At 45.4% G+C, this 26,524-nt stretch overlaps 5 protein-coding genes across 5 annotated transcripts; 2 read left to right on the top strand and 3 right to left on the bottom strand.

Moving 5' to 3' along the window:
• Positions 1–1,293: 1,293 nt before the first annotated feature.
• On the bottom strand, positions 1,294–2,324 carry TREMEDRAFT_62987 (uncharacterized protein; the record flags this gene model as incomplete). The annotated part of the gene is made up of 5 exons (XM_007005338.1): positions 1,294–1,331; positions 1,406–1,541; positions 1,586–1,704; positions 1,746–2,247; positions 2,310–2,324. The coding sequence occupies 5 exons, from the start codon at positions 2,322–2,324 to the stop codon at positions 1,294–1,296; spliced, it is 810 nt and encodes a 269-aa protein (XP_007005400.1).
• Positions 2,325–3,658: 1,334 nt separating this feature from the next.
• On the bottom strand, positions 3,659–7,814 carry TREMEDRAFT_62986 (uncharacterized protein; the record flags this gene model as incomplete). The annotated part of the gene is made up of 9 exons (XM_007005337.1): positions 3,659–3,904; positions 4,097–4,135; positions 4,544–4,901; positions 5,155–5,507; positions 5,777–6,103; positions 6,208–6,359; positions 6,411–6,513; positions 6,611–7,290; positions 7,337–7,814. 9 exons carry the CDS (start codon positions 7,812–7,814, stop codon positions 3,659–3,661), a joined length of 2,736 nt encoding a protein of 911 aa, XP_007005399.1.
• Positions 7,815–8,401: 587 nt separating this feature from the next.
• Positions 8,402–11,460, top strand: TREMEDRAFT_13294 (uncharacterized protein; the record flags this gene model as incomplete). The annotated part of the gene is made up of 8 exons (XM_007005197.1): positions 8,402–8,502; positions 8,561–8,596; positions 8,736–9,739; positions 9,964–10,007; positions 10,197–10,376; positions 10,618–10,701; positions 10,972–11,068; positions 11,342–11,460. Coding segments are annotated over 8 exons (1,665 nt in total), but the record flags the coding sequence as incomplete, so codon positions are not given.
• Positions 11,461–12,037: 577 nt separating this feature from the next.
• TREMEDRAFT_39472 (uncharacterized protein) lies at positions 12,038–20,292 on the bottom strand. Its single transcript, XM_007005269.1, has 8 exons — positions 20,112–20,292; positions 17,349–20,061; positions 17,129–17,214; positions 15,009–17,083; positions 14,449–14,628; positions 14,023–14,205; positions 13,064–13,764; positions 12,038–12,760 (listed from the first exon to the last, which is right to left on the bottom strand). The coding sequence occupies exons 1-8, from the start codon at positions 20,185–20,187 to the stop codon at positions 12,322–12,324; spliced, it is 6,453 nt and encodes a 2,150-aa protein (XP_007005331.1). The 5' UTR covers positions 20,188–20,292; the 3' UTR covers positions 12,038–12,321.
• Positions 20,293–20,903: 611 nt separating this feature from the next.
• TREMEDRAFT_62983 (uncharacterized protein) lies at positions 20,904–25,952 on the top strand (the record flags this gene model as incomplete). Its single annotated transcript, XM_007005336.1, has 1 exon — positions 20,904–25,952. One exon carries the CDS (start codon positions 20,904–20,906, stop codon positions 25,950–25,952), a length of 5,049 nt encoding a protein of 1,682 aa, XP_007005398.1.
• Between the last annotated feature and the right edge of the window lie 572 nt (positions 25,953–26,524).

Here is a 26,524-nt window from a genome sequence, read left to right as displayed (position 1 = left end):
CTCGGAATGTATGTAAACTACAACATGGACAATTGGGATCAACTTCTACCAATTGCTGAGTTCGCTTATAACTGTTCGCCACATAGTAGCCACGGTCTGTGTCCTTTTGAAGCCTGTTACGGCTATGTGCCGCACTACGACATCCATTCGCACGATATTCGATCAAAGTCAAACAAGTTGGAGAAGAAATGGAGAGATATGGGAGAGTTGCATGCGACTGTTCAAGAACAGGTCAGGATGGCGAATGAAATTAGTGCAGAGTACTACAACAGGAGACACAAGAGCATACCAGAAGAATTCAGAAAGGGAGAACAGGTACTACTAAGTATGAAGTATCTTACGACGGAACGACCCAGTCGAAAACTAGAAGCAAAATACATTGGCCCCTTCAAGATCATAAGGAAAGTTGGAAAAAATGCTTTCGAATTAGATCTACCTCCATCAATGAAAGTGCACAATGTCTTCAATGTCACGCTGTTGGAACCATATCCTAATGATATGATACCAGGTCGACAGATACCACCCCCACCGCCTGTAGTAATTAACGGCCAGGATGAATTCCATGTGGAAGCAATCGTGGACAGCAGAATTCGACGAGGAAAGGAAGAATTCAAGGTAAAATGGTTAGGATACACAGGAAATGCGGCCTATGACTGGGAACCACGAGAAAATGTAGAAGAGTTGGCCGTTTTTGGTGAATTTTTGGAAAAGAGGAAGAGGGACCCCAGAAGAAAGTGAGAATTCGATCAAGATCAACAAAACTGGGTCAGAAATGAATGCATACACAGGAAGTATAGCTACAAATAGAGAGATATAAACACACTACTCAATGGAGGCGTTAGAATCGGCTCGGGGACGACGGGCCGAAGCGGGAATACGAATGACATTGCGGGGAAGAGGAGTATGGGGAGAAGAGGATGGACCGGCAACTGGCTGAGAGGAACTCAATCCTGTAGGATCACCAGTAGAAGTAAGATGATCCAGAGTTTCATCGGCAGAAGGAGGAGCGTAGTTGGCGGAAATAAGATGAAGGGATTTGTAAAGAGCCAGATGTTGAGAAGGGAGAGGAAGGAGAAGGGAGGTAAAGAGATGGATGTAACCCGAAAGTTGGGTCAGACAGGCGGGTTGGTCATGGGCAGGAAGGGATCGATAACGGACCGAAGCCGCACAAAGTTCGTGCTCCAGGACAAAGGTAACCTTGGAAGTGACCGTTCTTGCTCCCACAACAATACCCTATACATCAACATCGACCAAGTTCGAAGGAAATAGACAGGTACCTCACGGAATTTGGACTCAGGGTTGTTGGTCTTCACCGAACATTTTGAAGTACCCTTAGCAGAGCATTCACCACACACACCACCGACTGAATTGCATCAACATTGAACGAGTCGCAGCAAGAACTTACGAGGGCCAATACATCCAACACGAAAGTTTTCACCACCATCGAGACGACGTTGACAATCGGTACAGAGCTCACCCTCTAGCCGAACGACAGCACCATTTTTGTTGCGGAGGCGCCAACCTTGGGCCAAACGATCGAGCTAATGATTAGAATCGATGAAATTCAAGAGAATTCGAGGCTTACAGCATTCTTAAACCACTTTACAGTGGGCTTGATGGCGTTGGTTTCGCGGAAACGGTCCAGAGCTTCGTTCTTCAACGCGAGACGAACAGAGGAGAAGGTCATGCCGACCCAAAGGGTAGCTAACAAGTCAGAAGCGAACAGAACTCGGTGGAATTCTCACCGATTTCGGAGTCTTTTCTATCCTCGAGCAACTTAACCAGTTCCTTGTTGACGGGAACCTTGCGAGGGGCGTGAAAGATGTCACCAAGCTCGTCGGGAACCTCCACAAGTTCGTCGGAAGCCTCAGAAGGAGGACCAGTGGGTTGCTTACCGGGAGAATTTGCATTTTCGACGACGGTAGGGTGTTCGGATTCGACAGATTTGGCGGGAGATAGGTTCTCACCAGTGGCAGATGGCCCAGCACCCCCTTCGAAGTCGAAATATTGCTCGATGACATGGTCATCAAGGAGCGATTGTGCTTCGCGAGAAGGACCGGATTGATACTTCTCCTTAATGGTGTCGAGAGCTCGTCGAGACGCATCAACCAATGGGGGTTGAGAGGAGGCGGCTTGGGAAGTAATTCTCATTCTTTTCGTTTGACGCATGAGAAGTTCGGGGTCGACGTCGGGTAAAGTTGCCAAGGTAGAGGCTCGAGTTTGACGGGAGGGAGTGGAAGAGGACAACTAGTCTTGTCAGCCAGCGAGAAATATGAGGATATACATCGAATTCGAAAGGAATTGCTTACAGTACGCTTAGACATGCTCACAGACAGGTCAGAGTTGGAAGGATGCTCTAAGATATGAGTAAGATATGGATGGATAATGATAGATAAGTAAAAAGAATGACAAACAAGAGGTAAAGAGAGAATGAGGAGGAAAGAAGAGAAAAAAGACGGGGAGGTAACTTGGTCAGTAATTTCTCGATCACATTGGAGGTCCGTGCGGGTGACGCGTTTTCATGGCAACCGTCACACTAGCGTGGGTATGATGTCAGGGCGCACCAAAGGTGTCTAAGAACAATCCATGTGCATCACCTGGTTACAGGGTTCAGGATCCTCGGCGAGGATCCTTGAGACAGGGGGGGAAACTTGTTACGGAGTAACAACGAATCGAGAGGACTCTATCGAGTTCGACGGATTAGGACAGAGGAAAGCGGGAGTTGGAGGCAGTGCTGCAGTAGGTAGGGACGGGTTTTCCCCTTTCGAGATTTCCCCACTGGGTTTGCTCAAAGCGGTTTTTCACCTGTCCGAGTATGTACGTAGACGCTTGCAGCAGGAAGGAGACGAGGACAAGGATAGCCGTAGACAGTATATAGTACAATCAGCAAAGTACCAACTTTGCTGATTCTTCAATATCATTCTTTGGCTACATCGATTGCAGAGGAGACACGATCCATTAGCACCAGAGCCCCTAGATTTCCACGAGACATCCATCGAGTTCGACCCAACCTGCGACCTAGTCGTCGTGTTTCCAGTACCGTTACAGTGATGAAGTTCATGAGAACTGGATTGTTGATGGCGAACTGATATCCAAAGGAACCTCGTTGATGGGGAAAGATGATGTCATGTGGTGCCGCGTGACAGTTATGATCCCCAAATCCTTACAACTGTGATGACCAAGTGGGGTGATTATTCCCAACGCTGGCAGGCGCCAGCTGCCAGCTCCTATCAACCACCAAGACTCTCTGCTTTGTTATCTCGACCTAACAAAGATGACATGTGGCGTAGAAAGCAAGCTGTGGAAGATAACACACTAAATGCGGTGCTTGCACTGGAAGCGCAAGGAGAAATTGAAAATGAACACGCCCTAGCTAACCCTTGATCCCCCTTTCCCACAGCCCCTTGGAGAGAGGAAATAGTGGTGAGTGCAAAGCCAGAGCTGTCCCATCCGGACCCTGGTGCCAATGGTGCAGGATAAGAGAGAGTGTCCTCTGATGTACACTTGAGACGTAAGAATGATGCATAGTGATAAGGCGTGAAGCTTGACCATCAGCAATATGCTGTGCCCACTGTACTCTAACATACACAGTGTGAATGAGGTGGATTAAAGTGTACTTGGCAGCAGACAAGTACCACCAATATATTTTTACCTCACACTACGCAGACCACATTCCAAACACTCTACCCACTACAACCCCTTCTCCCTGCCCTCTAGGTGGTGACGCAAGAAACGTCTGGATCGTCCATTCCACCAACGGCCGAGAATGTAAACCATCCATCTTAGGTCCAAGGAGGATTGTATCTACCTGTGCGCAAATTCGACGGAGTTGTGCGGCGGTTTTACGTTGATCGTTGGGGTTGGAAGTGGTGGATATGGGAGGAAGAGGGGGAAGGAATCCGTTCTAGTATTAGCAATGATTGACTTGACCGTTGAGTCGCTCTCTAAACTTCTTTCACCGATTAAAAGATTGGGTCGAAAGATGTCTAGATTGAGAAGCAAAACCCGGAAATGAAACAGAGGTGAAAAGGTAGTTTAAAGATAGGGTTGAGGAAACGTAATGAGTATAAGGGCGAGGAAGAGGAATCACACTTACTGCATCCTCATCAGCTATGACCACTGGGAGTGTGAACCCCTGATCCGATTCGAGAATCACAAGAAAACGATATCTCCATTCAGCATGAGCGAAGTGAGTATCTTGACAAGAGGTGCAGAACGCATGTGGAAAACTATTTTGTTAATCCGTGCGTTGAAACGTGATCTTACCTGTGGTCACTCTTCAAGGAGAGAGCAAAAGCGATGGTAAGCATGGACAAGGATGATGTGCGGCATCGGAAGTGAGAGACAAGATACGGGGAAAGAAGCAAACAAAAGGAGGCGAGAACCGCCAACGATGAAATACCGAGGAGGATAGTACACGTTATCAAAGGTCATGTGGAGAATGACGCCGAAAGTAGGGAGACGAAAGAGGGAGGAGAAGGATAACCCACTGCCTGGCACATTTCACACAATGTCTCTGAACATACCCAATCTCCCTACTCACCCCCGGTAATCCACGAGGATGTACAGACTTCACCCTCGCTCTAACTCTGAACCTATTTGGTACTGTCCCATTCCCAAGGATATCTTCAAGGGTAGAGAGAGGATGTGCGATTGGGTCCGTATGAATTGTACGTAAATGAGTAGCTAGGCGTGTTTCTTTCTCGACTGGACGTTCTCCATTTATGGAATTCGAGGAAGATTGTTGATTGGTTGTCTGAGGCGTAAAATCCGTAGACACCGGGTCACTGAGACGGATGGGGCTAATTCGTTGATTCGTGTAGATCATTTTGATTTCAGGATCCAAAGCTGAATAATCGTGTGTGAGGTCTTGATCGATTCTTTTGAGATGTTTGATACGACTAAGCATCAGCTATCATTTCATGACACCATGACATAATTCTGGATGTGTCATAAAGACCCGCCTTTATGCACGGTATGTGATCTTATACACGATGAAGTGGGACGATACGGCTCAAAGATGATAGAACCCGGAGGCTACAAGGAGGCGATATGACAAATGGTGTTTAAGAATGAAGTGGAAAACGGAGTGTTTAGAAATGAGGTGTAAAACGGAGGGTTTAACAATAAAGTGGAAAACGGAAGTTGATTCACCTCTCGATGACCTTGACCCTCTCATCATCCCCTCCAAGAATATTACATCGTCTAGCTTTCCATCCTTCCCTAGCTTGCTCAATAGTGACATGTTCGCTCCAGATCAACTCCATTTCACCTCTGAAAGTCTTTGCTCGTATGTTGGCCATTTTAAGCACGTTACCATGAACGAACATATTTTCCACTTCTGGCGGAGGACGGGATTTTATCGCCACTGAATGGACTGCCGAAGGAGGTAGGTCTCCATATATATTGTGAAAGTTACGGATAGCGATAGAGGAAATGGTACCGTCAGAGACGTAGAGTTCGTAAGGTGGTTGATTAGGGGAAGTGTTACGAATCACGTGAATGATCTGTGAATCAGCAAGATTTCCGGGATTACAAGGATGGGAGAAGAGTCAGACTGGGAATATGGGTCGTGGAACGTACGAAGAATTGCTAAAGAAAGACGGACGAGGGAAGTGCAGCGAGACTCTTGCAGCAGGTTCGATTAAAATTCCCTGCGAGCAGAAAGCAGGGAGAGAGACGGTGAGGATAGTATCACAAAATGGGTAGAACTGGAATGACGGTCAAAAGAACGAATGAGGTTCTCCTCAATTAGAGGCAAGTGAACATAGCTCACCTTGAAAAGACCATCAAAAAACATGCCTTCTCGGACTTGAGATAACAAAACCTGTCCATTTCCACCCGGAGATCCCACTTCTTCACTTCTTCCTTTTTCCCCTCCAGACACAGACCTAACTTCCCAACCTCCTACATGACCATTGGACCCATTCAATCCTCTCCACCAAGTCTGCAATAACATCAATCGATCTATCTCGGGCTTACTGACACTTGGTATCAAGGCCGCTTGGTCCGCAAACCTTAATGATCGACCTTCAAGCCAAGCCCAAGTGTTACCGTCACCTGTGAAGGCGTTTCCTTTAAGTTTTCCGTTCCAAGCTTTGAGCTGGTCGTCAGTCTATCAAGTCTCGACTACAAAGTGATGATACATTCTCTCATGAGGCGAAGGAGGGTGTGAGGAGTGGATGACGGCATACGTCGCCAACTCACTTTCATATTCCTGAATAACATCGGTGTACCCTGTCCGACAATAGGGAGCTCAGCTACGGTCTTTCGGAAAAGAGTAAGAACCATATCTTCCGCCGCACGGGATGTGTCATGTGTCGTCGGGTCACCAATGACGAGGCTGACTTGCCAATCGCCTGCCATGTGAGCTTCGTAAGACGAGTAGAAAATTGATGCAAGGAACGGACCTGCTTTGGTTTTCTTAGGAGGACCTGGAACATCTATCACTATACCGATAAGATTGACAATTTGGTAATCTGATGTGTTTCCCAGAGGAGTGTATTTGATGCCCTACTCATCAGTCCGACCTACACCATGAAATCCTGTAGTTTCGGGATATTCATATTCCGCGCCTGACGTCCTGGTTCAGATTAACAAGTCAACTCACGGAAACACGCAACTCCGTCCGAAGTTTATCCATACTCGCCTGCTCTGCATGTTCTTCCTCCCTTAACAATCTCAACCTCTCCGACCCTTCTCGTCTGGCAGTCTCCTCCGCTTCTCTTCGTCTGAGTCGCAAGTCCTCTACCGAGTCTACCATTCGAGATGGCCCCGCTTCTGCGTTTTGCACACCCCTAACATCTTGTTCTGCCACTCCCCTAACCTGTGTCGTTGCAGACACATTAGTTGACGCCTGCATCTCTATCATAGGTGGCTCCTCAGGTCTGGCTTTCAACGTAGGTGTGATCCTGGGTGCCGGAAATTTAGGACCATTATGAGATACAGCGGGAGGAATTTCTTCGTGAATCTGTAAGATTTGTGGAGGTTGAGCGAGAACTGATTCGGCCGATTTAGCAGGTGAACGAGAATGATATTCCACCACTGCTCTACCTGGTGGACCTAATCTGACCACCGTTTTTGCTTCTTCCTGTACCGCTTCAGGAGGAGAGACTCTCGCCTTCTTCTCCATCGGTTTATCGATCGCAGGACTGGGACGTTTATTCTTTGTTGTTGTTTTGGTCGGGAGGGCAGGGACGGGTAGATCGGTGATTGGTTTCAATCTAGATTCCACTGGGACGTTTATGGGAGGGGTGGGAGCCAAAAACCATTCACTCGGATCAGGAACATCTACCATGAGTTTACAATCATCATTGGTGTATATGAGGAAACGTACCGGTGAGGATCTTCCATATTTCTCCTTGATCAGCTTGAACCCAACGTTCACCTTCACCCATAATCTCTACTTCTATTATATTCCCCTTTCTCATCACTGAAATTACCTCCATATGATCCACCTGTATTGTCAAACTTTTCCTAGCTAATGATTTTTTATCCTTCTTCATCTCCTGTGCCAAAGTTGATTTTTGAAATGATTCTGGTCTCACAATTGTTGCATTCTTAGGTAAGAGCACCAATTTGATGAGATAGATATATTGGGTTTGCCCCGAATCGTCTGAAGTGTATACATTTGAGGGGGGAGAACCTAGGAGTTGACATTTTAACTTTATGGCGATACGTGGGATGGAGGTAGCTTTTGATAAAAGGTCACCCCAGATGGTATTGACTGTACCTGATACATGTGTGTTCGTAGGGAGTATAGTTCCCGGAGAGAGGAGAGAAGGTGATAGTAGAGTAGAATTCGATAATGACATGAGATAATAGTTAGGTGACGATGTGAAGAAGTACAAGGTGAAAAAGTGAAAGATGAGGTTGTTGTTGTTGACGAGAAAAGCGTCATTCATCGGTCACATCCTATCTACCTAACTACATTTCACATACTTACCTTATATACTCTCTTCATCTTCCTCTCCTCCTCTTCTTTCCTTCTCATCAAAGGTCTAGTATCCTGCAGCTTATCCAAGTGACTTGGTCATACAACATGGACGGCAGCCCTACCCCTTTACTCCGGTCCAAGAGATCAGGTGCAATGTTCTCCCCTTCTTCTTGGTTACCCACCGAATGGACGGCGACAGATAAGAAGAGGACGATCGTTTTGATCATGTGTGTTCTATGTGGTTTAGGCAGGTGAGTCTTGTGTATCCATCTCTTTCTTTATTACTACTCTCCACACGTCGATATGTATGAAACAAATGATAACTATCTGACGGAATAGCGGTTCAAACTATGTGAGATATCCCCTTTCATCAATTTGATTGATCGTACACGCTGACTATGCCTTTCTTTCAAGGTCTACTCTGGTGAGCTGCAAACTTGTTTCATTGAATAAGCTCATACTTTAGCCTACGCCCCTCAATTAGCCTCACAATTATCGTTATCATCCACCCAGATCAATGAGATTGCGCTCCTTGGAAACTTTGGGATGTATGGCACTGGACCTTTGTAGGTGGTTTTTCAACACCCTTCCGCTGAACATTTGAATCTTATGACTGACGTACAGTTGGGGTAAACTCACAGATGCACGTGGTCCTGGATTGTACGTGTCCCTTTTCTCCCATTCTACTTTCTTCTTCATTCACAGACCCTTTTTATTCTTGGTGGGAGTGCACCGTTACGTGGCAGGCAGACCCGATTGGAATATGCGACCTCACCGATTATATGGACCTAACGAACAGACCATTATTCCTTGGCGGTCTCTCAATCCTCACTGGATACGCCCTTGTTCACTCTTTCTACACTCTCACCATCCCTCTTCGTCCTTCTTCTGCACTCCCTACCGACCCCGTTTCTCTCCCCGCGATGCTCCTCCTAGCACTCTCCATGTGTATGGTAGGTGCTGGTAGTTGCGGAGGAATCACCGCCGCTCTCAATACAGTCGCCAAATCTTATCCTGATAAATCCCGTGCCAGTGCATCCGGTATAGTCTTAGCGGGTCTTGGACTGAGCGCATTCTTCTTTAGTACAATAGGACATTTGATATTTCCTGGTGATGCTGGTGGTCTTCTCATTTTACTCAGTATAGGAACGAGTCTTCCAATGTTATTATCAAGTATCTTTGTACGACCCGTTTCACCTCATTCTGAAGAAGGATATCAACCTATCGCCATTGAAGATCAAGATGAAGAAGGTGTTATTCCAAATGGACCGAAAAGAAGATCGAGTGAATTGTATATTTCAAGAACAAATTCATTAGAATTGACGAGAACTAGAACACATTCTCCTGGTCCTTTTCCAAGAGAAAGACATCATGATCATCATCATCAACAATCTAATTCTTCACATTCTCAATCTCAATCTCAATCTCCTAACCTCGATAACGCCCAACATCTTGATCATGATGATGTTCATCCTCACGCACATTTCGCAATTCCTGAACCTTCCTCATCACTATCACACAAACCATCACATAAAAGATCAAGTTCAATGGGATCTTTAAAACCATCGGCTATATCTTACAAACCTACAGAATTATTATTCAAAGTTGATTTCTGGCTTTTAGGTTTGACTTTGGCTACGTTGTGTGGAGTGGGTTTGATGTATATCAATAATGTCGGAACGGTCACTTTGGCTTTGGCGAGAGATGGTAATTTAGAATATGATAAGAAATTGGTTAGTGGTTGGCAAGCTAAACAGGTGGCTATAATTAGCGTTTGGAACTGTTCGGGTAGGGTCATAGGTGGTGAGTCTCAAATTGTATGATTACACATCAGCTTGCTCTCCCACAACATGCTCACTGCAACCCGGTCAGCTTGTGTCACTTATATCATTGTTAAAACCTATGTCTCTTGGGTGTCTTGTGACTCGTACCGTTGATCCGCCTCTCCGGGAGGGGAAAGGGGGGGGGGGGGGAACCTTCGCCAACTGGATGGGGTTGCACTCACTTGGGATATACTCATGTATCAGGACTATACTCGGATTATTGCAAAGCGAAATTCCATTTAGCTCGTGTATGTCCCCTCTTCGCATTGCGCCCTCCCACACCCCATTCAAGCAATTATCACCTCCCTTAACTCCCTCCGATATCCCACACCAAGGATCAACTCTTTATGACTATCCTTACATCTTCTTTCTGCGTTAGGTATATTCCTCGTGACGTTACTCCGAAATGTCAAAGCCCAGGAAACTGACCAAATTAGATATGGTTCCTACCAGTCGTAGCATTCTCTTTCCTTATTTCTCAAATCGTAGCTTTTTCAACAGAATCAGTACATCATCTATGGATAGTTTCTACCCTTCTAGGAGTGGCATACGGCGCTTTATTCAACGTAGTACCTATGTTGGTGTTAGAATGGTTTGGCATGGCACATTTTTCTCAGGTAAGCACAATCCTTCGTGGGTACACATCTTTGATTTAATCGCTTCCTTGATTTAATACTGCTTTCTCTCCCTACTCATACCCCTCTGTCAGTAATCATCTTCATAGTCGGCCTTAAGGACTTCAACTTTTACCTGTTTGTCCTATTTCCCACTCATATGGGACCCGGGACAATGGTTTTTTCCTGAATAGGTGTGATTTGGACACCTGGGAGTCGGCACGAGAGTAGAGCTGACATGAAGAATTACGGATGGATTTGCGTCGCACCTGTCACAGGAGGTAATCTTTTCAATTTGATATTTGGTAGAATATACGATTCCAATGCTGTTCGTCACATATTCTTTTCACTCTCTGCCCTTTCTTTTACTTCCAGCCCTCTTATCTTTTTGTCATTCCCCTGTCGTCTTTATCTGTGTCCACGCTCACTTTCCCCTTCAACATCTCATTCTCCTAACGTCTTTCTCGCATCTTTCTTGCCATCCATCCTCCGTGGTCTTAACGAGTTCTATGGCAATCGAGTTTACACAGATCTTGCAATGGTCTAATCTTCAACCTTAGAGAGAGCTTGTGAAGTCGTTGTAGATGCTAATACCAAGATCGGTCATATAAGTCCTTCAGTACCTTCTCCCTCAAATCTGACAAACCTTTCTGTTCTTGCACATTTCCCAAGAGCCGGATCAGATCATCATGCTTGTTAGTGTCTTCCCATCTTTCTACTTTGTCACCTATCACTCTTTCTACCTCCAACACTTTCCTCCTCCTTCCTTCCCCTCTTCCTAGCCTACCATCCTCCGAGCGTTCTATTCGCCTATCCTCTCACCTTCTTGATCCGACTTTCACCCATCACTCGAAAAATGCATCTCAAATATATCTATCAAATTCCTTCTCAAACATATCTATCAAATACCCTGTCTCATGTCGTCTTCCTTCCTGATGTAAAAGCATAAAATCAACACTGAAAAACAGGTTTGTTAGGTCGGAAATGTTATTCCACCGCATTCCAACTTACCATCCTAGGTAGTTTGTTCGCCCTGGGATTGAGCGTTTGGGCAGGGGTTAGGAGAGAACGTTTGAGTCGTTCGAGAGCATTAGCGTGGGTGTTTTTCAATCCCCTCCCCCTCTTCCTTATTTCTTGTGTGTTATCCGGAGTTCCTGGGATCTTCGTATATCTATCAAAAGTTGGATACTTGAGCATTTTTTGTTCTCCCCCCCGGTCTGATCCATTATGCCAAATTGATGGTTCGTTTATCAAGCCGTAGATCAGAATTCCCCCCCTCCCAAGCTGAGGATGGTCAAAGAAGAGACGAGTGTGTCGTTATGTTGAGGTATAAATGACTGACGAATCAGACAATTAGAACGTTTACAAGAAGTAGAATCATGATTTACATTTTTGGACAATTATGAACAAACATTCTTTCTCGTTTCATGTCCGTGTTACATGAATCAGCTTATCATCTTTCGAGATTTAGGATAAATTCTTCCTTTTGAGTTGTGTGAAATTCATGAAGATCATAACTGCAAGACACGTTGGTCTGGTTTTGTGTAAGAAATGTGAAGATACTTTAGATCAATTGGTTGTATGTATCTTTTCATGCATTATTTTATCATGATTGACAAGGCTTTCTAATTGTTCATTCGAATGGCGTCAGCAACAAGATTGTAGAAAACAGATAGTTATGCATTCATTCCATTCAGTCTTTATCCCTCCACCCAACTCCCGAAATCATCCCATCTTCGACTTTTCACTTTATCTCACTTGTCACTTCATCCCTCTGTCGGTTGTATCCCTCTCACCACTCCATCCCTCTGCCGGTATTATCCCTCTTGCCACTTGCCACTCCATGCTATCTCACTACGAACAAGAGGTTTATCACGTCATGTAATGTGAATACATGTTCCATCCCATTCCAAAATCAATTGACGATAAGGCGAATGATCCCCGGTGATCAATCCTGTTCCATCCCATCTTCACTTTCCTCCTCACTTTCACTCTCTTCTTCACCTTCTTCAACCGAAATCTCCTCCAAATCGAAATCTTGATCCGCACCAGTATAAGAATCGCAAATCACGTACAATTTCAATTTCTGTTTACCTTCAGGTAAACTGACTTCTAAACGACTTTCCAACTTATCTTTGACCGTTACTTTTTTGATAGCGTACAAAGTACGTGTTTTATGATCTCCTACTACTAACCACCAAGATACGGTTTTTTTATGTGGGAAAAGAGGAGCATCGGCTATTATATCGTCTGGGTTTGAAGGGTCTGATTCTCTGTCTAAAGTTATGGTCAAGATTAGAGGATCGGAAGTTGTGTGAGGTGATGATGAGATGGAATAAGAGATTTCTAAATTGGGATAAGAGTTTACGAATTTTGCTACTCGAGCACTGGAAGTTAGTGTTTGTCAATGTTTTGACACTTGAGATGTGTTTTTCCTTCTTGTCACTCACCACGAGGACCCGGGGAGGGGGGGGGGGGGATTATAAGTCGGATGGGCGGGAGGTGGGTGACGGATTGGGAGGAAAAGATGAATCAAGGGAGAGTACAACAGGAATGAAATGAATAAAAAGACAGAAAGGGAGAAGTGTAGAAGAACATTTTGACAGATGCAGGTATTACAGAAATGAAGAGAGAATGAAGAGATAGTGGATAAAGAAGATATGGATGTATGGAATGAAATCAAAACCCACAGTTGTCTCTCATTCATCCTCAACAGATCCATCCTCTTTTCATCCTCCAATTCCATGATATCATAAACCGAATCCAAACCTTCTTTCTTAAACCTATCTAAAACATCTACGTCGAAATAAGGAACTTGTTTCAAAGGACTATCTCTATCCCAAACGGCTTGAACACACATTTGACTTAGATCCATCGCTCCTAAACATCCTAAAAGTGATTTAGAACTCATAACATCCACACAAGCACTTAACAATCCAGTGACTTTACCCAATATCGTAGCTTGATCGATGGCTAGATCAGGTGGGAGTGTCATCCTTGAAAAATGAGCTTGTAGCAATAAGAAAGATTTAAAGTATGGTGATGAATAATCTACTTTTTGAACTTTGACAGGAACTCTATCGTAAATTCTAGCGAGTAGAGAATCTTCGTGATGTCTTATTGGAACTGTTTCGAATTCGTGTGCTGATGAAACGATTTCGAGAAGACCTTTAAGTTTGGTTGTTTCTTTGATTGATGCTGAGAATGTTTCGACAGTGACGTAGGATATGTAATAGAAGGAGGCGATCATACCCAGGTTATTCGGGAGAGTGTCCATATCGTCTTGTATGATGATACAGTCGGATTGGACAAGATCGCTGAGAGTGGTTTCGACAAGTTCGGAAAGGTAATCGGCGATGTGAGTGGGAGTGGTTCCTTGTAGATTGTAAAACTGGGGTCAGTAAGGCGTAATGGTATTCACAGATTTTAGGACCAAGGAGTGGGGATAGACGAAGGTTGGTGGATTTGTAAGAAAGAATATTATCGGCAGACTGGGACCAGAGGGAAAAGAAGCCAATTGGATGGGAGACTACACGGCATCGAGAAGAGGGGGTGTGAGACGACAGAGTACCGGGGAGGGGTGGGGGTGAGGGTCGCGTAAAGGGGCAGAAGAACGGGAAGGAGAACAGAAAGAAGAACCACTACTCACCCCTGGATTCTGCATCAACCTCCTATAAAACCAAGTCCAAGTACACCAATCCACTGCATCCTGTTTATTCTCAATAGTCTTGGCCACAATTTCAGCGTTGAAGTGATCGTGCAGGTAATTCGGCAGACTGCTTTCGACGGGTAAAGCTTCATTGATGAATTTTTTGAAGAAGTCTTTACGGACCTAGCTAGTCAGCTCGTGGACCGTGACAATGATGTGGTGCAGGACTTGAGACCCCAAACTTCGTACCACTGCTTTGTACGACTTCCCATGACGTGGTGAATTGACGAGTCACTTCTCAACTTAGACGCCGAAGGTGGTGGGGAGATATAAGCTGGGTTGTGCAGCCGATACAAATTATGCAGCGCAGCGAGTGAGAAGATTCTGAGGGGCATCCGAGAGGGATGTAAAAGAAAGATCACTCACCTGCTGACACATCAAAACACATCTAGACGATTTATCTACCCCAGGTCTACACGCTTTACCCATCATCTGTAATACGTCCGCAATGGCATAATCAACATAACGATGTTCTTGTCCGTCAAAAGATTGAACTCCCATGATGAGGACCATGTAGGCTGAAACGGGAAGAGACCACGCTGTGTCCTGGAGTTTAGCGTCTCTCTTGTGCACAACATACTTGAAGTTCCCGACTCGAAGGGAGACGGATGAGGTTCGTGTCGTCCCTCCTGTATCACTCTTCGCTTAGGAGTTCAAGGTAAAAAGGGTGAACCGATACAAGAGTTGTGAAGAGCACATAGATAGGGTGACTTGGATGTCTGACAATGGTCCAATGAAGAAGAAGACCTTTCCAAAACGGACGAAGGGATAAGCCACTTTAGTGACAAAGTTCGGATTGAGCGGCGTAAAGGAGAGGAAGCAAGGAAATGGTACAAGTGATTCTCATCGAAACGACTTTCAAGAGTTGAAAATTAAAGATAGATAATACCAAGGAATGAAAGTGATGTGAGATGAATATAACTCACCTTGGATGCTACCAAAACTCTTATAGCACCTTCTTCAAACAAAGTAGTCACAATTTTCTTATCCAATTTCCCTAAAGCTTCATGATAAAACCCAATCCCATATTTCAAACTTTCTCTCAAATCATCATCTTGAACTCTATCCAAATGTTTTTCCAATTCTTCTTTTTCAACACCTAAAAACTTTTCTTCATCTTCATCCGCAAGACAATAACTCAAAATATCATTCGCTGTTAATTTACATTGTTTCCTACTGGGTACGAAACAAATCGTAGGTTTTCCAATTGAATGTTCTACCATTGATAGATAAGCAGGTTTCGACATTGATAACATTAAACTTGGGAAATGTGAAATTGAAAAAGATTGAATATGTACTTCTAAAGGTAAAGGTCTTGAAGAAGTTGAGAAATTAAAAATGTTTTGATTTTGACATCCTAACCAATCACCTAAATCTTTTGCGTTTGATAATGAAACTGATATTGATATAATACGAGTTTTTAAATTTGTTTGTTGAGAAACGTATCTTGTTCTTGAAACTATGACTTCGTATGTACTTCCTATATCACCACCTAAAAGTTGAAGTTGATCCGTTATCAATAAACCTATTTCTTGTACATCTTTTCTTGTTTTCCATCTACGAGATAAGAGATCCCATTGAGAAGGTGTACAAATGATCAAATCGGATTTATGTAGAATAGCTAGATCGGCAGTTGCTTCACCTGTTAAAGAATTTATCTCTTTGTTTAAAGAAGAGAGTTTATCAGACCATTCGAGTAATCTGAGATCGACCATTTCGGGATAAGGTTCAATACAAACTGCTCTTGGTGGTTCTTTCTTTGTCCATAATCGTAATAAAGCAAGCTCGGCACAAATGGTTTTCCCACTTCCTGCAGGAGCACCGATGAAAACGTTTTCATCTGTGGTGTATAGAGCTTGAAAAACTTGAGTTTGAATCTTGTTGAATGTTTTGAATGAATACAAAGCTTCGTATGTTGGATTATGTAAACCAGATACGGGCATAGGTTGAAGATCCAGTAATTGAGTATGAGGTGGGAATGGTTCAGGTCGGATGAGATGGGTGAAAGAAATAGGTAGTCGAGTTTCAGATTGTAGCCAACGATCGGATATCACACTGACGTAGTAATTCGGAGGAACAGGTTCTGAGATAGGAACGGTCAAAGTGACAAAATGTTCATCTTGAGCGAAACGTTCTCTTAGAATGAAAGAATCGTGATAAAGGATATGTTCACCATCAACATCTTCCACAATGATCCAAAATGCTTGACTGGATCCGTGAATCTCATGATCCCATACGAAATCAGGAGTTATGGTGACGTTGATTTTGAGAAGTGTTCGTGTCAACGGTAAGACATGAGCTTGGAGATCTAATCGAGGGAATTTATGAACGAGGGATTCTATCAATTGTCCAGATTTAGGTAATCCTAATAATTCACCTAATTCCGCAGCGTCCAGGTCGAAATATCTATACCAAGGAAATTCTTTTCGTTCGGCTTTGGTGATGATCTCATTTCTGATTCGAGGGAATTGTCTAAGTGGAGTCATCGATTTCCACATTCTTCTTTCAACCATTTTACACAAATCCAAAGCTATCCTCATGGGACCTGCCCAACCTTTTTTGAGACAAATTTCGAACATTGCACGTATGATACGTCCTGCAGATTGTTGAATGAATACCATATCTGTCACAATGTCGAATCCGCTCAATTTCAACTGAGAGATGTATGCTTGGAGAAGGACGTTGATCTTAGCGATGGGCTCGTCGACACCTTCCTTGACAGGTATGGGGACACGTTCAAGCAGCTTGGCTAATTCGAGTTTCTCTTCTTGTCGGACGGGTAAAAGCTTGAATTCGTTGGACAAGGCGAAAACTCTGAACATGTCGATGATGCTCATGTTTGGTTTCAGATGTTTATTGTACACCGACATTGAAGAGTACGTCACGTAGTAGTGGGAGGCAATACGACCCAAATCGGTCGAGGCGAAGATGCCTGTGGAACGATCATACTTGATCAACCCGCCTTTCTCCAGTAGAACAGCAGCCGAGTGGATAAGATCGGCTGAAGAGTCAGCTTGCCACCCGAACATCACCAGGCAAAGCTCACCTCTTTTCTGAACAAGCGCAGCATCACCGTCCATGTAGTCGGCACCGACATTGTACAAAGCAGGTGCGCCAAGCATACGAACGTATCTGAAAGTTAGTCATATGACTCAATTCTTCTGAGGTCATGGACAAAATATGAGCACTCGGGACCCTGAGAATGCGATGACCGGGATACAAGAACTCAGGACGTGGTGGGCTAAGCAGGGGGTGAGATAACTCACAGATAAGTATACCCCATCCACTGCACTCCCTCATCTCGGTTCCTCACTGTACCCAGCACAATCTCCGCGTTCAAATTGTCAACCATCCTACTGACGAACTGACTCTCGATTGGTAATTGCTGATTCAACAAACTGGTATAATACTGCAATTCAGAGTGATTGGTAATGATGATACCCTCTCCGTAAGTATCGAATTGAGGTCTACCCGCTCTTCCTAACATTTGTAACACGTCCTGAGGACTCAACTCGCACCATCTTCCTTTCTCCGGATTGTAGATCTGTGTACCTTTGATGATGACCGTATGCGCTGGTAGATTCACACCCCATGCAAGAGTAGCAGTACAGCACAAAACTTGTATATGACCATCGAGGAAAAGTTCTTCCACTGTAGCTCGATCTTCTTTAGACATACCGGCGTGATGGATACCGAAACCGAATGGAAGGATATCTTTCAGGTTCCCGTCTTTGCTTTGTGACGCTTCATGTAATAAAACTTCTCTTGAAGCTCCTTCAGGGTTGATGAATTGAGTCAAAGTTTCTTTCTCCATTGCCATGTCTCGTAGGAATTTTGCAGTTTTCGCAGTTTCTTTCCTCGAGTGAACAAACACTATAGTTTGAGATTTCCCAGCTTGATTTAGAACTTTTTCGTAACAAACTTCGTTGATCGTTTGTAAACGTTTGATGGCTTTCTTTTCTGTCACGCCGATGAATTGTTGTTTTAATCCTACAGGTCGATACGAGGCGTCGAAGTAGAACAGACCTTTATTAACGTCCACACGTAAGAACGCAGCGACATCTTTGTAATTTGGCAAAGTCGCAGATAATCCAACCACACGAACCTCATCGTGGATTTGATCAGCACGTCGGATCGTACGAGCCAGGATAGCTTCGAGAACAGGTCCTCGGTCATCATGAAGCAAATGAATTTCGTCGACAATGATCAAACGTACAAGATTGGTGTATGACACGTCTGTGCTTTTACGGGTGATGACGTCCCATTTTTCAGGAGTAGTCACAATGATCTGCGTTTCGGAAATTTGTTGTTTGGTCAATTGACTATCACCGGTGAGTTCGGCGACGCGGATATCAAGACTTTTGAACCGTTTGGAAAACGCGTTGACTTGTTCTTGCACTAAAGCTTTCATAGGTGAGACATAGATGATCTTGAAGGAATCTCGATCGATATAGCCAGTGTTGGGGTCTCGATATTGTGAGATTGTTCGAAGAATGGCGAGAGCGGCACAATTTGTCTTACCTGCTCCTGTCGGAGCACAGATGAGCATAGCCTCGTTAGTCTCGAAAGCCGTGGAGAAAACTTTACTCTGGATGGGGTTGAGTTGAGATGTTTGAACGCTGGCCCAAACGGGATGTGTCCATTCCGGCATACGAGCGATTGAGATGAGCTCTCCCCGTTGGATTTCTCGTCGTTTAGGCTCGGGCACGTGGATCTCTTCATACCCCTTCATTTGCCGCTTGTACGATCCTTCAGGCAAAGTGACCTTCTTGCGCGACATCAAATGCCCTCCTTCGGTAAAGATGAGCGAATCGATATCAATGACCTTCTGTGGTCGGGCAACGGATCCAGGAGCGAGGGTAGCTTTTGTAGGAACGACATTTTGAGGTTTTTCTTCAGCAGCCTGTTTGCGATCTCCACGAAGTTGTCGTAAAATCCATCCCGCTCCTCTTTCTCGCATGGCGACTTCGACATCTTGACGTTCATCCTCGTTACAACGGGCGAGTTTAGTACACCAAACGATGACCTCGCGGTTTTTGGTGAGCGTTGCGACGAGATCAAAGTTTTCGTATCCGAACATCTCCGCCAGGGCATTCTCGAGATCTCGCAACTCGGCTTCAGAACCTAGTAATTCCAGAGCTCGAGCGGTGAAGTCGGAAGATTGGACAGGGTCAGGGTAGTATGTAGCGATAAGACGTTGAAGCCAAAAACCGTCGACTTCATGTGGTGATACTTTGTCGAATTTTGATTTCGTTTTTGTTGTTTCTTTACCAAGTATCATAGCTTCTTCCACATCCTCAGCTTCGGAAGACTCTCCCTCTTCTTCATCTTCCTCCTGTTCCTCGTCCTCATCCTCGGATGAGGCAGCACTTTCAATGGCGAACTGTTCCTCGTCCTCTTCCTCATCTTCGAACAACACTGCTACACCTTCGTCATTCACCGCTCGTTCTCTTTCATCACCCTGGGGTTCATCTTCATCCTCTCCGTAATCAGTGATCTTCTTCCCCATGTTGATCAACTGATTCCAAACCTCTTCAGTCGTCGGTCCTAGGACTATCTCGACTTCTTTACGTTTGTCAAACTCTTTCAAATCCTCCCTCTTCAGTCCTTCCAACACGGCGTCGGTAGCACTTCGCACCACTTCTTGAGTTTGATCCCCAAGACCTTGATGTACCAAGCCTAGCATAAGCTCATACACCTCCCGAGTCTCCGCAGTTCGAGGTCGATATCTCAATCCCTCCAGTTCGGCGACACTGGTCAGGACATCGCCACCACCGAAACGAGCAGATGAGGATTGAGCTTGACGTTTTATAGATCGTTCAACCTCTTCAGCGGCTTCCCTTTTGGCTTTGACCTTTTTCTTCTCGACATCTTTGGGCGCCTCTCGTTGAACGCGAGAACCCATATCTTTGAGGTTGATACGACCGACGAGAGATTCAGCAACACCAGTGGGTTCATCTTGTCGCAGGACGGAACGATCTGAAGTGAGGTCAGCAAAAGTCAGAGAAACTATCGGGTGGGAAACTAACCCTGATTGACGACGAGACTTGATATGTTTCCATAGTTGAAACCAGAGAGATCCCTTCCCTTTTTTGGAGCCGACATGATGGTGAGATGAAGGAGGGAGGGGAGTGTCTGAAGGGAGGAAGGGGTCAAGGGGGAGTGATGGTGGTTGGGGGGGTAGTGGGTGGGTGAGTGGGTGGTTTGGTGGAGGAAGGAGAAGGAGGAGAGAGAGGCGCGATTTGCCACTTTTGAATAAAATTGATGGGATATATTTCATGAATTTATCCCATTTTAGTCGTGAATTTGAATCCGTCCTCTCAACCCCCCCTTCTCACCCTTTCTCACCCACTCTTACACTTGTTTTCCTTACTTTTCACTCTATAATCATTTCCTTCATTTCGTTTTCTATTTTCTCTTTGGTCGTCGTCGTTTTGGCTCTATGAGTGATCCAAGAAAGTAGCGTTGAGAATCAAGAGACCGGTCGTCATACCAATTCTACACGGGCCTCTCAGAGTTCATCCTTCCCCCTCTCCCGCCCACCTTGACTGGCATAGCTTTTCCCTGTCTTCATCTTCACCTTTCTCTCACTCTACACCGCTACATGGTGCAATAGTGAGTCACATGATTCTACCTTTCCCTTAATCACACTCGTCCTTCGCGAGTATCAAACCGATCACAGATCAACAAACACTGACTCGCCACCTAGCTCTCACCCTCTTTCCTCCTCAACCCTCCTTTAGAGCCCCTTTGTCTATCCCTTGGTCAATCCTCATCGCCACCCCTCGACGGTAGATCAAGCCCGAGGCTTTGTACAAACCATGGAAGAAGCAACTCCGCCCTCTCTGGTCTCTAACGCCGTCTTGCAGGTTGACACGCCTGCGAGCATTCTGCCTATCATGACAAAGCCTCAGAGTCCTTCTACCCCTCTCATTGCCTCCCTCGAGGTGGGAGCTGAAGCGCTGGATGTGATCATGGAGACGAAAGAGGATGTAGCTGCGAGTCAGACTGATTTGGCTGCCGGTCCAGCATCTCAAGAGGCTGCACAATTACTCCTGGGTATCTCTGCCGCTGTCGACGCGCACATTCCTCCAATTCTATCACCCAAACCCATGGTCAACTCCCCAATCATTCGACCAGCTTCACCGCCTGCTGTATCAACAGCGTACCCTCAAACCCCTCCGGACGATGGAGCACCTTCACCACACTCTGGGCCTCAGCAACTTCCACCCCTTCCGGTCGATGTCGTTTTGCCACCCTCTTCTCCTGCTGGCAGATCTTCTCGTCGAGCAGCTGCTACGATCAACAACGCCGTTGCCGGACCTTCCAGACTCACCCGACCCGAAGACAACGGTAAACGTCCGGCTCATTGGATGGGAGAAGACAACGACACTATTCGATGTATCTGCGGTCTCACAGAGGATGACGGTTACAGCATTCAATGCGAGACATGTTATGCCTGGCAACACATGCTCTGCTTTCGCATCACCGACCAAGCTCTCGCACCCGAGGTCTGGTATTGCGAGATGTGTGAGCCTCGGCCGGTGGATGCGGAGTGGGCTAGGGACTTCATGTCGAAGCGCTTAGACGACTTGTACAATAAACAAGTCGAGGACGTCAAGACCCCGGCACCAGAAAAGAAAACCAAGTCAAAGCCCAGAGCAAAACGGTCCAGAATGGGAAGCGTCATGGTCGGAGAGATGGACCCGGAAAGTGGGAAAGATCAGCAATCCGGCACGGGAGCCATGGGTCCTCCGATCAGTAAACCGCGAAAGAAGGTAAACACTGGCAAACGGACAAAGCAGAGTACTACGGAAAGTACCCCCGGACCAATGCCCCGAGACCCTATTCCCCCTCTCAATTTGGAAGGGTATTATCGTCAGGCATGGAAGATGGAGTATATCCCTGTGGAAGAAGTGGTCTTTCGTAATGATCGCTCTCGTCGACTCTATCAGCAATTCCGACGCGATCAGACGGAAGAAGAGGATGTGGCAACACCCAGAAAGAGATCAACCCCGAATCCCACTGGGCTACCTTCGCCTACTGAAACGGGTGTCGTGCGTCTCTCCCCAGACCGTTTACTACCCCGACCCAATTTTGGCATCCTGGCACCCCCCGTGCCTCCAATACATCTCTCTGGTCCACCAAGCGAACTAGCTCACGCTTGGGAAGTGAGGCCCGTAGAAAATTCCGATTCCTTCTTACCACCTCGATACGAACAATCCTCGTATTCCACATTTGACTCTTTAGGCACTTACGCCAGGCCGACGATATATGCGGTGTTTGCAGATGAAGAATTAGATATGGGAGCGTTTGTAGGTGATTTCACGGGTGAAGTGGTCGATCCTAGGACATATCGGTCTGATCCCATCAACCAGTATTCTGGATTGGGTACCACTAAACCACATGTCCGGAGCATAGGACCACCTGTCAATTTGATCATCGACGCTAGGAGTTACGGATGTGATCTACGATACATTCGATCGGGCTGTCATCCCAATGTCGTCTTACGTCCCTATCTGTGTCGCTCTGTCGACAAGAGCTCTGACGATTTCGACGATCTTGATCATGATGATCCTGCAGATCAAGAGCACACCCGGTTAGATCTTCGATTTGGTATTTTCGCTGCGAAACGTGTCGAGCACGGAGAAGAGTTGGTGTTACCATGGGAATGGGACGACAAACATTTGGTACATATTCTTCATCATCTCATAATACCCGCTATGACCCCCGATGGTAATATCGCGCCTCCATCTTATACCATCCCTCAATCACGAGCTGTCGCCTTGGGACGACAGATCGAGATAGTCCTCACTCATCTATACTCAACCTTCTCTTCCTGCGCCTGTCAAATACCTGGAAATTGTGCGCTGGCCCAACTGAAATACATCTGCGAGTCACTACGACGAGACGAGTATCGCCCCGCGGAAGGAATCAAAGAAGCTGCGAATCTAGGAGAATTGATAGGTAAGGCACGGATGTTGAGATCGTGGGAGTTGGAAGAGGAGGAAGCTCGTCGAAGGAGATTTCCAGAAGGGTTCAATCTGGCTTTTCACCTCAGTAGGCAAGTGGACCGTGAACCGATGTCGAATTGGGAATCAAGGACGAAGGAACAGAGTGTAAAGAAAAGTGTGGAAATCACACCGACTGCGACGGAAGTGAATGATGGGAACAGTTCTCAATCTGAGGATTCTGATGATTCCGATAGAGATGAGGATATGGACATTGATGATTCACCCAAACGACATAGATCGTCTTCGCCTTTATCAAACACATCTCAAACTTCCCGACATACTTCACATCTCATCGAAAGTCCTCTCTCTCATCCTCAATCTCGCCCAGAATCACGAAACACTTCCAATATGGATGACATTGAAATGGAAACAGGTTCAGATTCCGAGACTACGGCTACCGAGGTGTTGGAAAGTGAAGATGATACTGATATGGAAATGTTCTCAGGGTCAGAGGCTGAAGTACAAGATGAAGTCAAGGACTTTTCTCAAAAGAAAACCCAGGTTGTTTCGCCTGTCAAAGAAGTCATCAAACCCATATCGACAAATTCCACTGCGTCAATGGAAGATCAGAAACCGGCTTTACCGATTTCGATTCTGGGAGAGAAAGACGCTCTCGATTCGCCACAGTCAGCACGTGCGATGGAAGACGCTTCTCTCAAGGATGGGGAAGGAAAGAAGGATACCGGTCCTGTTGTACGAAGCAAAACGAGGCGAAATTCGTCGGTCTCTGTGACCGATACGAATATGAGACCGACCCGTGGGACAAGGAACACGAAAACGAAAGGGAAGATAAATACGAAGCGGAATAAGAACACGAAGCCCGTTGCGTCATCTGATTCCGAAGATTCAACTATGGACGAAGTCGGAGTATCTCCCGGTCCGGTGATAGATTTTTCGGATGATCCTGCTGGTCTTACCACTTTCGAGGGTAAAGCAAATGACAATTCTACTGCACTCAAGCCTTTGCACGAGGGTTTGACAGGGATTGGTCAACCCATTGGAGACGTTGAAGATCTGGTGAGTGATAATAATTTGATAGAATCTATACTGACACTTCAGAAACCTGCAAAAGTCGAAGAAATTGAAGATGCCAAACAGATCGAAGAAGATGAGAGAAAAGGAGAACTTCAAGTTGGGAAACGCGAACCAGTCCCAGAACCCCTTCTTGATCCCCCGAAGAAAATCAGTATTATTGAATATTTGAAAACTCATAAAATCAAGAAAGATACCGGTCCAACTCATGTGAACCCTATTTCTGCTCCCAACTTGGAAGAAAACGCGAATCGTCCCGCTCCTCCCACTCCTGATGCACCAGGAATAGGAGGTAGAAGAAATTTTATGGATTTCTTACCTTCTCGACCTACGTTTGCACAAGGATCATCCACTGTCAATACGTCTTTCGGTCAAAGTACATCCAACACTCCTGCTACTCCTGGAAATATCAAAGAAGGTTATTTCACATCTCAACCTTTATCTCATACAGCTCCAAATACGCCTGGCCCAACATCGAAATCTTACGTTCCAAGAATTAGCTCTTCTTTCGTTCCTAGACAAAACTCTATTCCTATGACGAACCAAATTTCACTTTCTTTCACTCCAAACACCGCACCACTTAATCAATTTCAGCCTGTATCAACGACTCAACCTAACCAACCTATGTACATACCTCCAACTCAACCTAACCAACCTACATACATACCTCCAAACATACCTCCAACCCAACCCAATCAAATGAATAACCCATCAGGTCAACCAACTATCACTCGATCACCTCAATCAACATTTCCAACACCTCGTGACCTCCCTGGAACGCCAGATAAAACTCCAGTAGAACTTCCACCTCGATCATCATCTTTGATACCTAAAAGTCCAATGAGGACCTCCTCTATCTCTTCTTCATTACCTCCCATGCCACCTTTGTTGGATAAGAGGGATCCTCCTCCTCATCGGGTTGGATTAGAGAATCAGACGAACAGAATCACTGAGGTTTCCGGACCTGGTTCAAGAAGATCAGTGTCTGATGATCAAGGATCTAGATCGGGTGATATTTCCATGAACAAGGTTCCTCCTACTGCTCCTAGAGGTCCTAAAGGTCCTTCGAAATGGCCCATGTCACCTAGAGCAGGATCGATCCCACCTCCTACGGCTCCGAGGGGTTATGTATCTCTTGCACCTGGACCGACGGCTTATTCTGGTGGTTCTGGTGTTCCTTCTGGACCTAGAGATATGTCTGGGGCTATTCCATCCGGTTCTAGAGATCCCATTGGTGATGCTAGAGATCCTTCCAGCTTTGGAAATGGACCCAATGGGTCAAATGGGAATGTCTCCTCTTACCCCTCTGGACAAAACGGAGGATACGCATCCAAATCTCCAGAATTGACCATGGTAGAACCGAGACAAGTCGGATATAATGGTTTGGCGGAAGGAAGAATGAATTTAGGTGAAGGTAGGTTGGAAAGAGATGAAAGAAGGTTTCCTATCGAACCTAGAAGTTATGGTGATGGGAGGGGTAATTCATTTGAAATAAGAAATGGTCCGAATGAATCAGGGAGGTATGGTTCGGTCGAATCGAGAAATGGTCAGAGTGAACCGGGGAGGTATGGTTCATCTGAATCAAGAACTGGTCCGAGTGAACCGGGGAGATATCCGGCTGAAGATAGATTGGAAAAGAATGGAATTGGCAATTATACTTCTTCTGAATATAAGAACGACAAGAATACTTTGAGTTATACTGAAGGAAGATCTTTCGGTCCTGGGGAGAGAAACTTGGGTGGGGGATATAGAAGAGGATCCGGATTTGGATTTGGTCCAGGTTCAGGATCAGGGTATAGAGGTTATAGAGGTCGAGGGAGATGATGGGTTGTGGTAAAAGTGGTATACGCATACTGGGAAGAAGGGAGGGTGGATGGAGTGAAAGGTCATGTCACATTATTGCGAAGAGTGGTGGTTTAAGACATCACCCTGGGGACAAAACGGGAGGTTTATGTTGAAGGAGGTACATGAGAGTATGTAGGGGAAGTTGGGAAGTGATAGGAAGTGAATACGAGTAGTGTGAAAAAGGTCGAGCGTCAAATGTTAAATGTCAAATGTCAAGAAGGGAACTAGGGAAGTGGGGAAGTGGGGAAGATGGAAAGAAGGGAAGATGGGGAGGTAGGGGAAAATGAGAGATGTAAGAGATGAACGCAGAATAGAGGTTGAGGGGGGATAAAGAAGTAACAAGAAGGAAAAATTAAAAAATGAATTGAGGTAGAAGAAAACAAGTATAAACAGTTTATGTCCGAATACGTTAGATAAAAGTTGTATGACATATTCACTTTTCCCCAATTGGTCCATTGAGGTATTTCAACAACTCTAAACAGTCAATTACATATCTACCTCACGGGGCAATATCCACATACTGTAGCACCAATTTGGTTTACTAGTCGAAT

Source organism: Tremella mesenterica, assembly GCF_000271645.1.
Source record: "Tremella mesenterica DSM 1558 unplaced genomic scaffold TREMEscaffold_7, whole genome shotgun sequence".
In the NCBI taxonomy this organism is placed as follows: domain Eukaryota; kingdom Fungi; phylum Basidiomycota; class Tremellomycetes; order Tremellales; family Tremellaceae; genus Tremella; species Tremella mesenterica.
The sequence above is the reverse complement of the archived record's forward strand: the minus strand, read 5'-3'. Positions and strand labels throughout refer to the sequence as shown.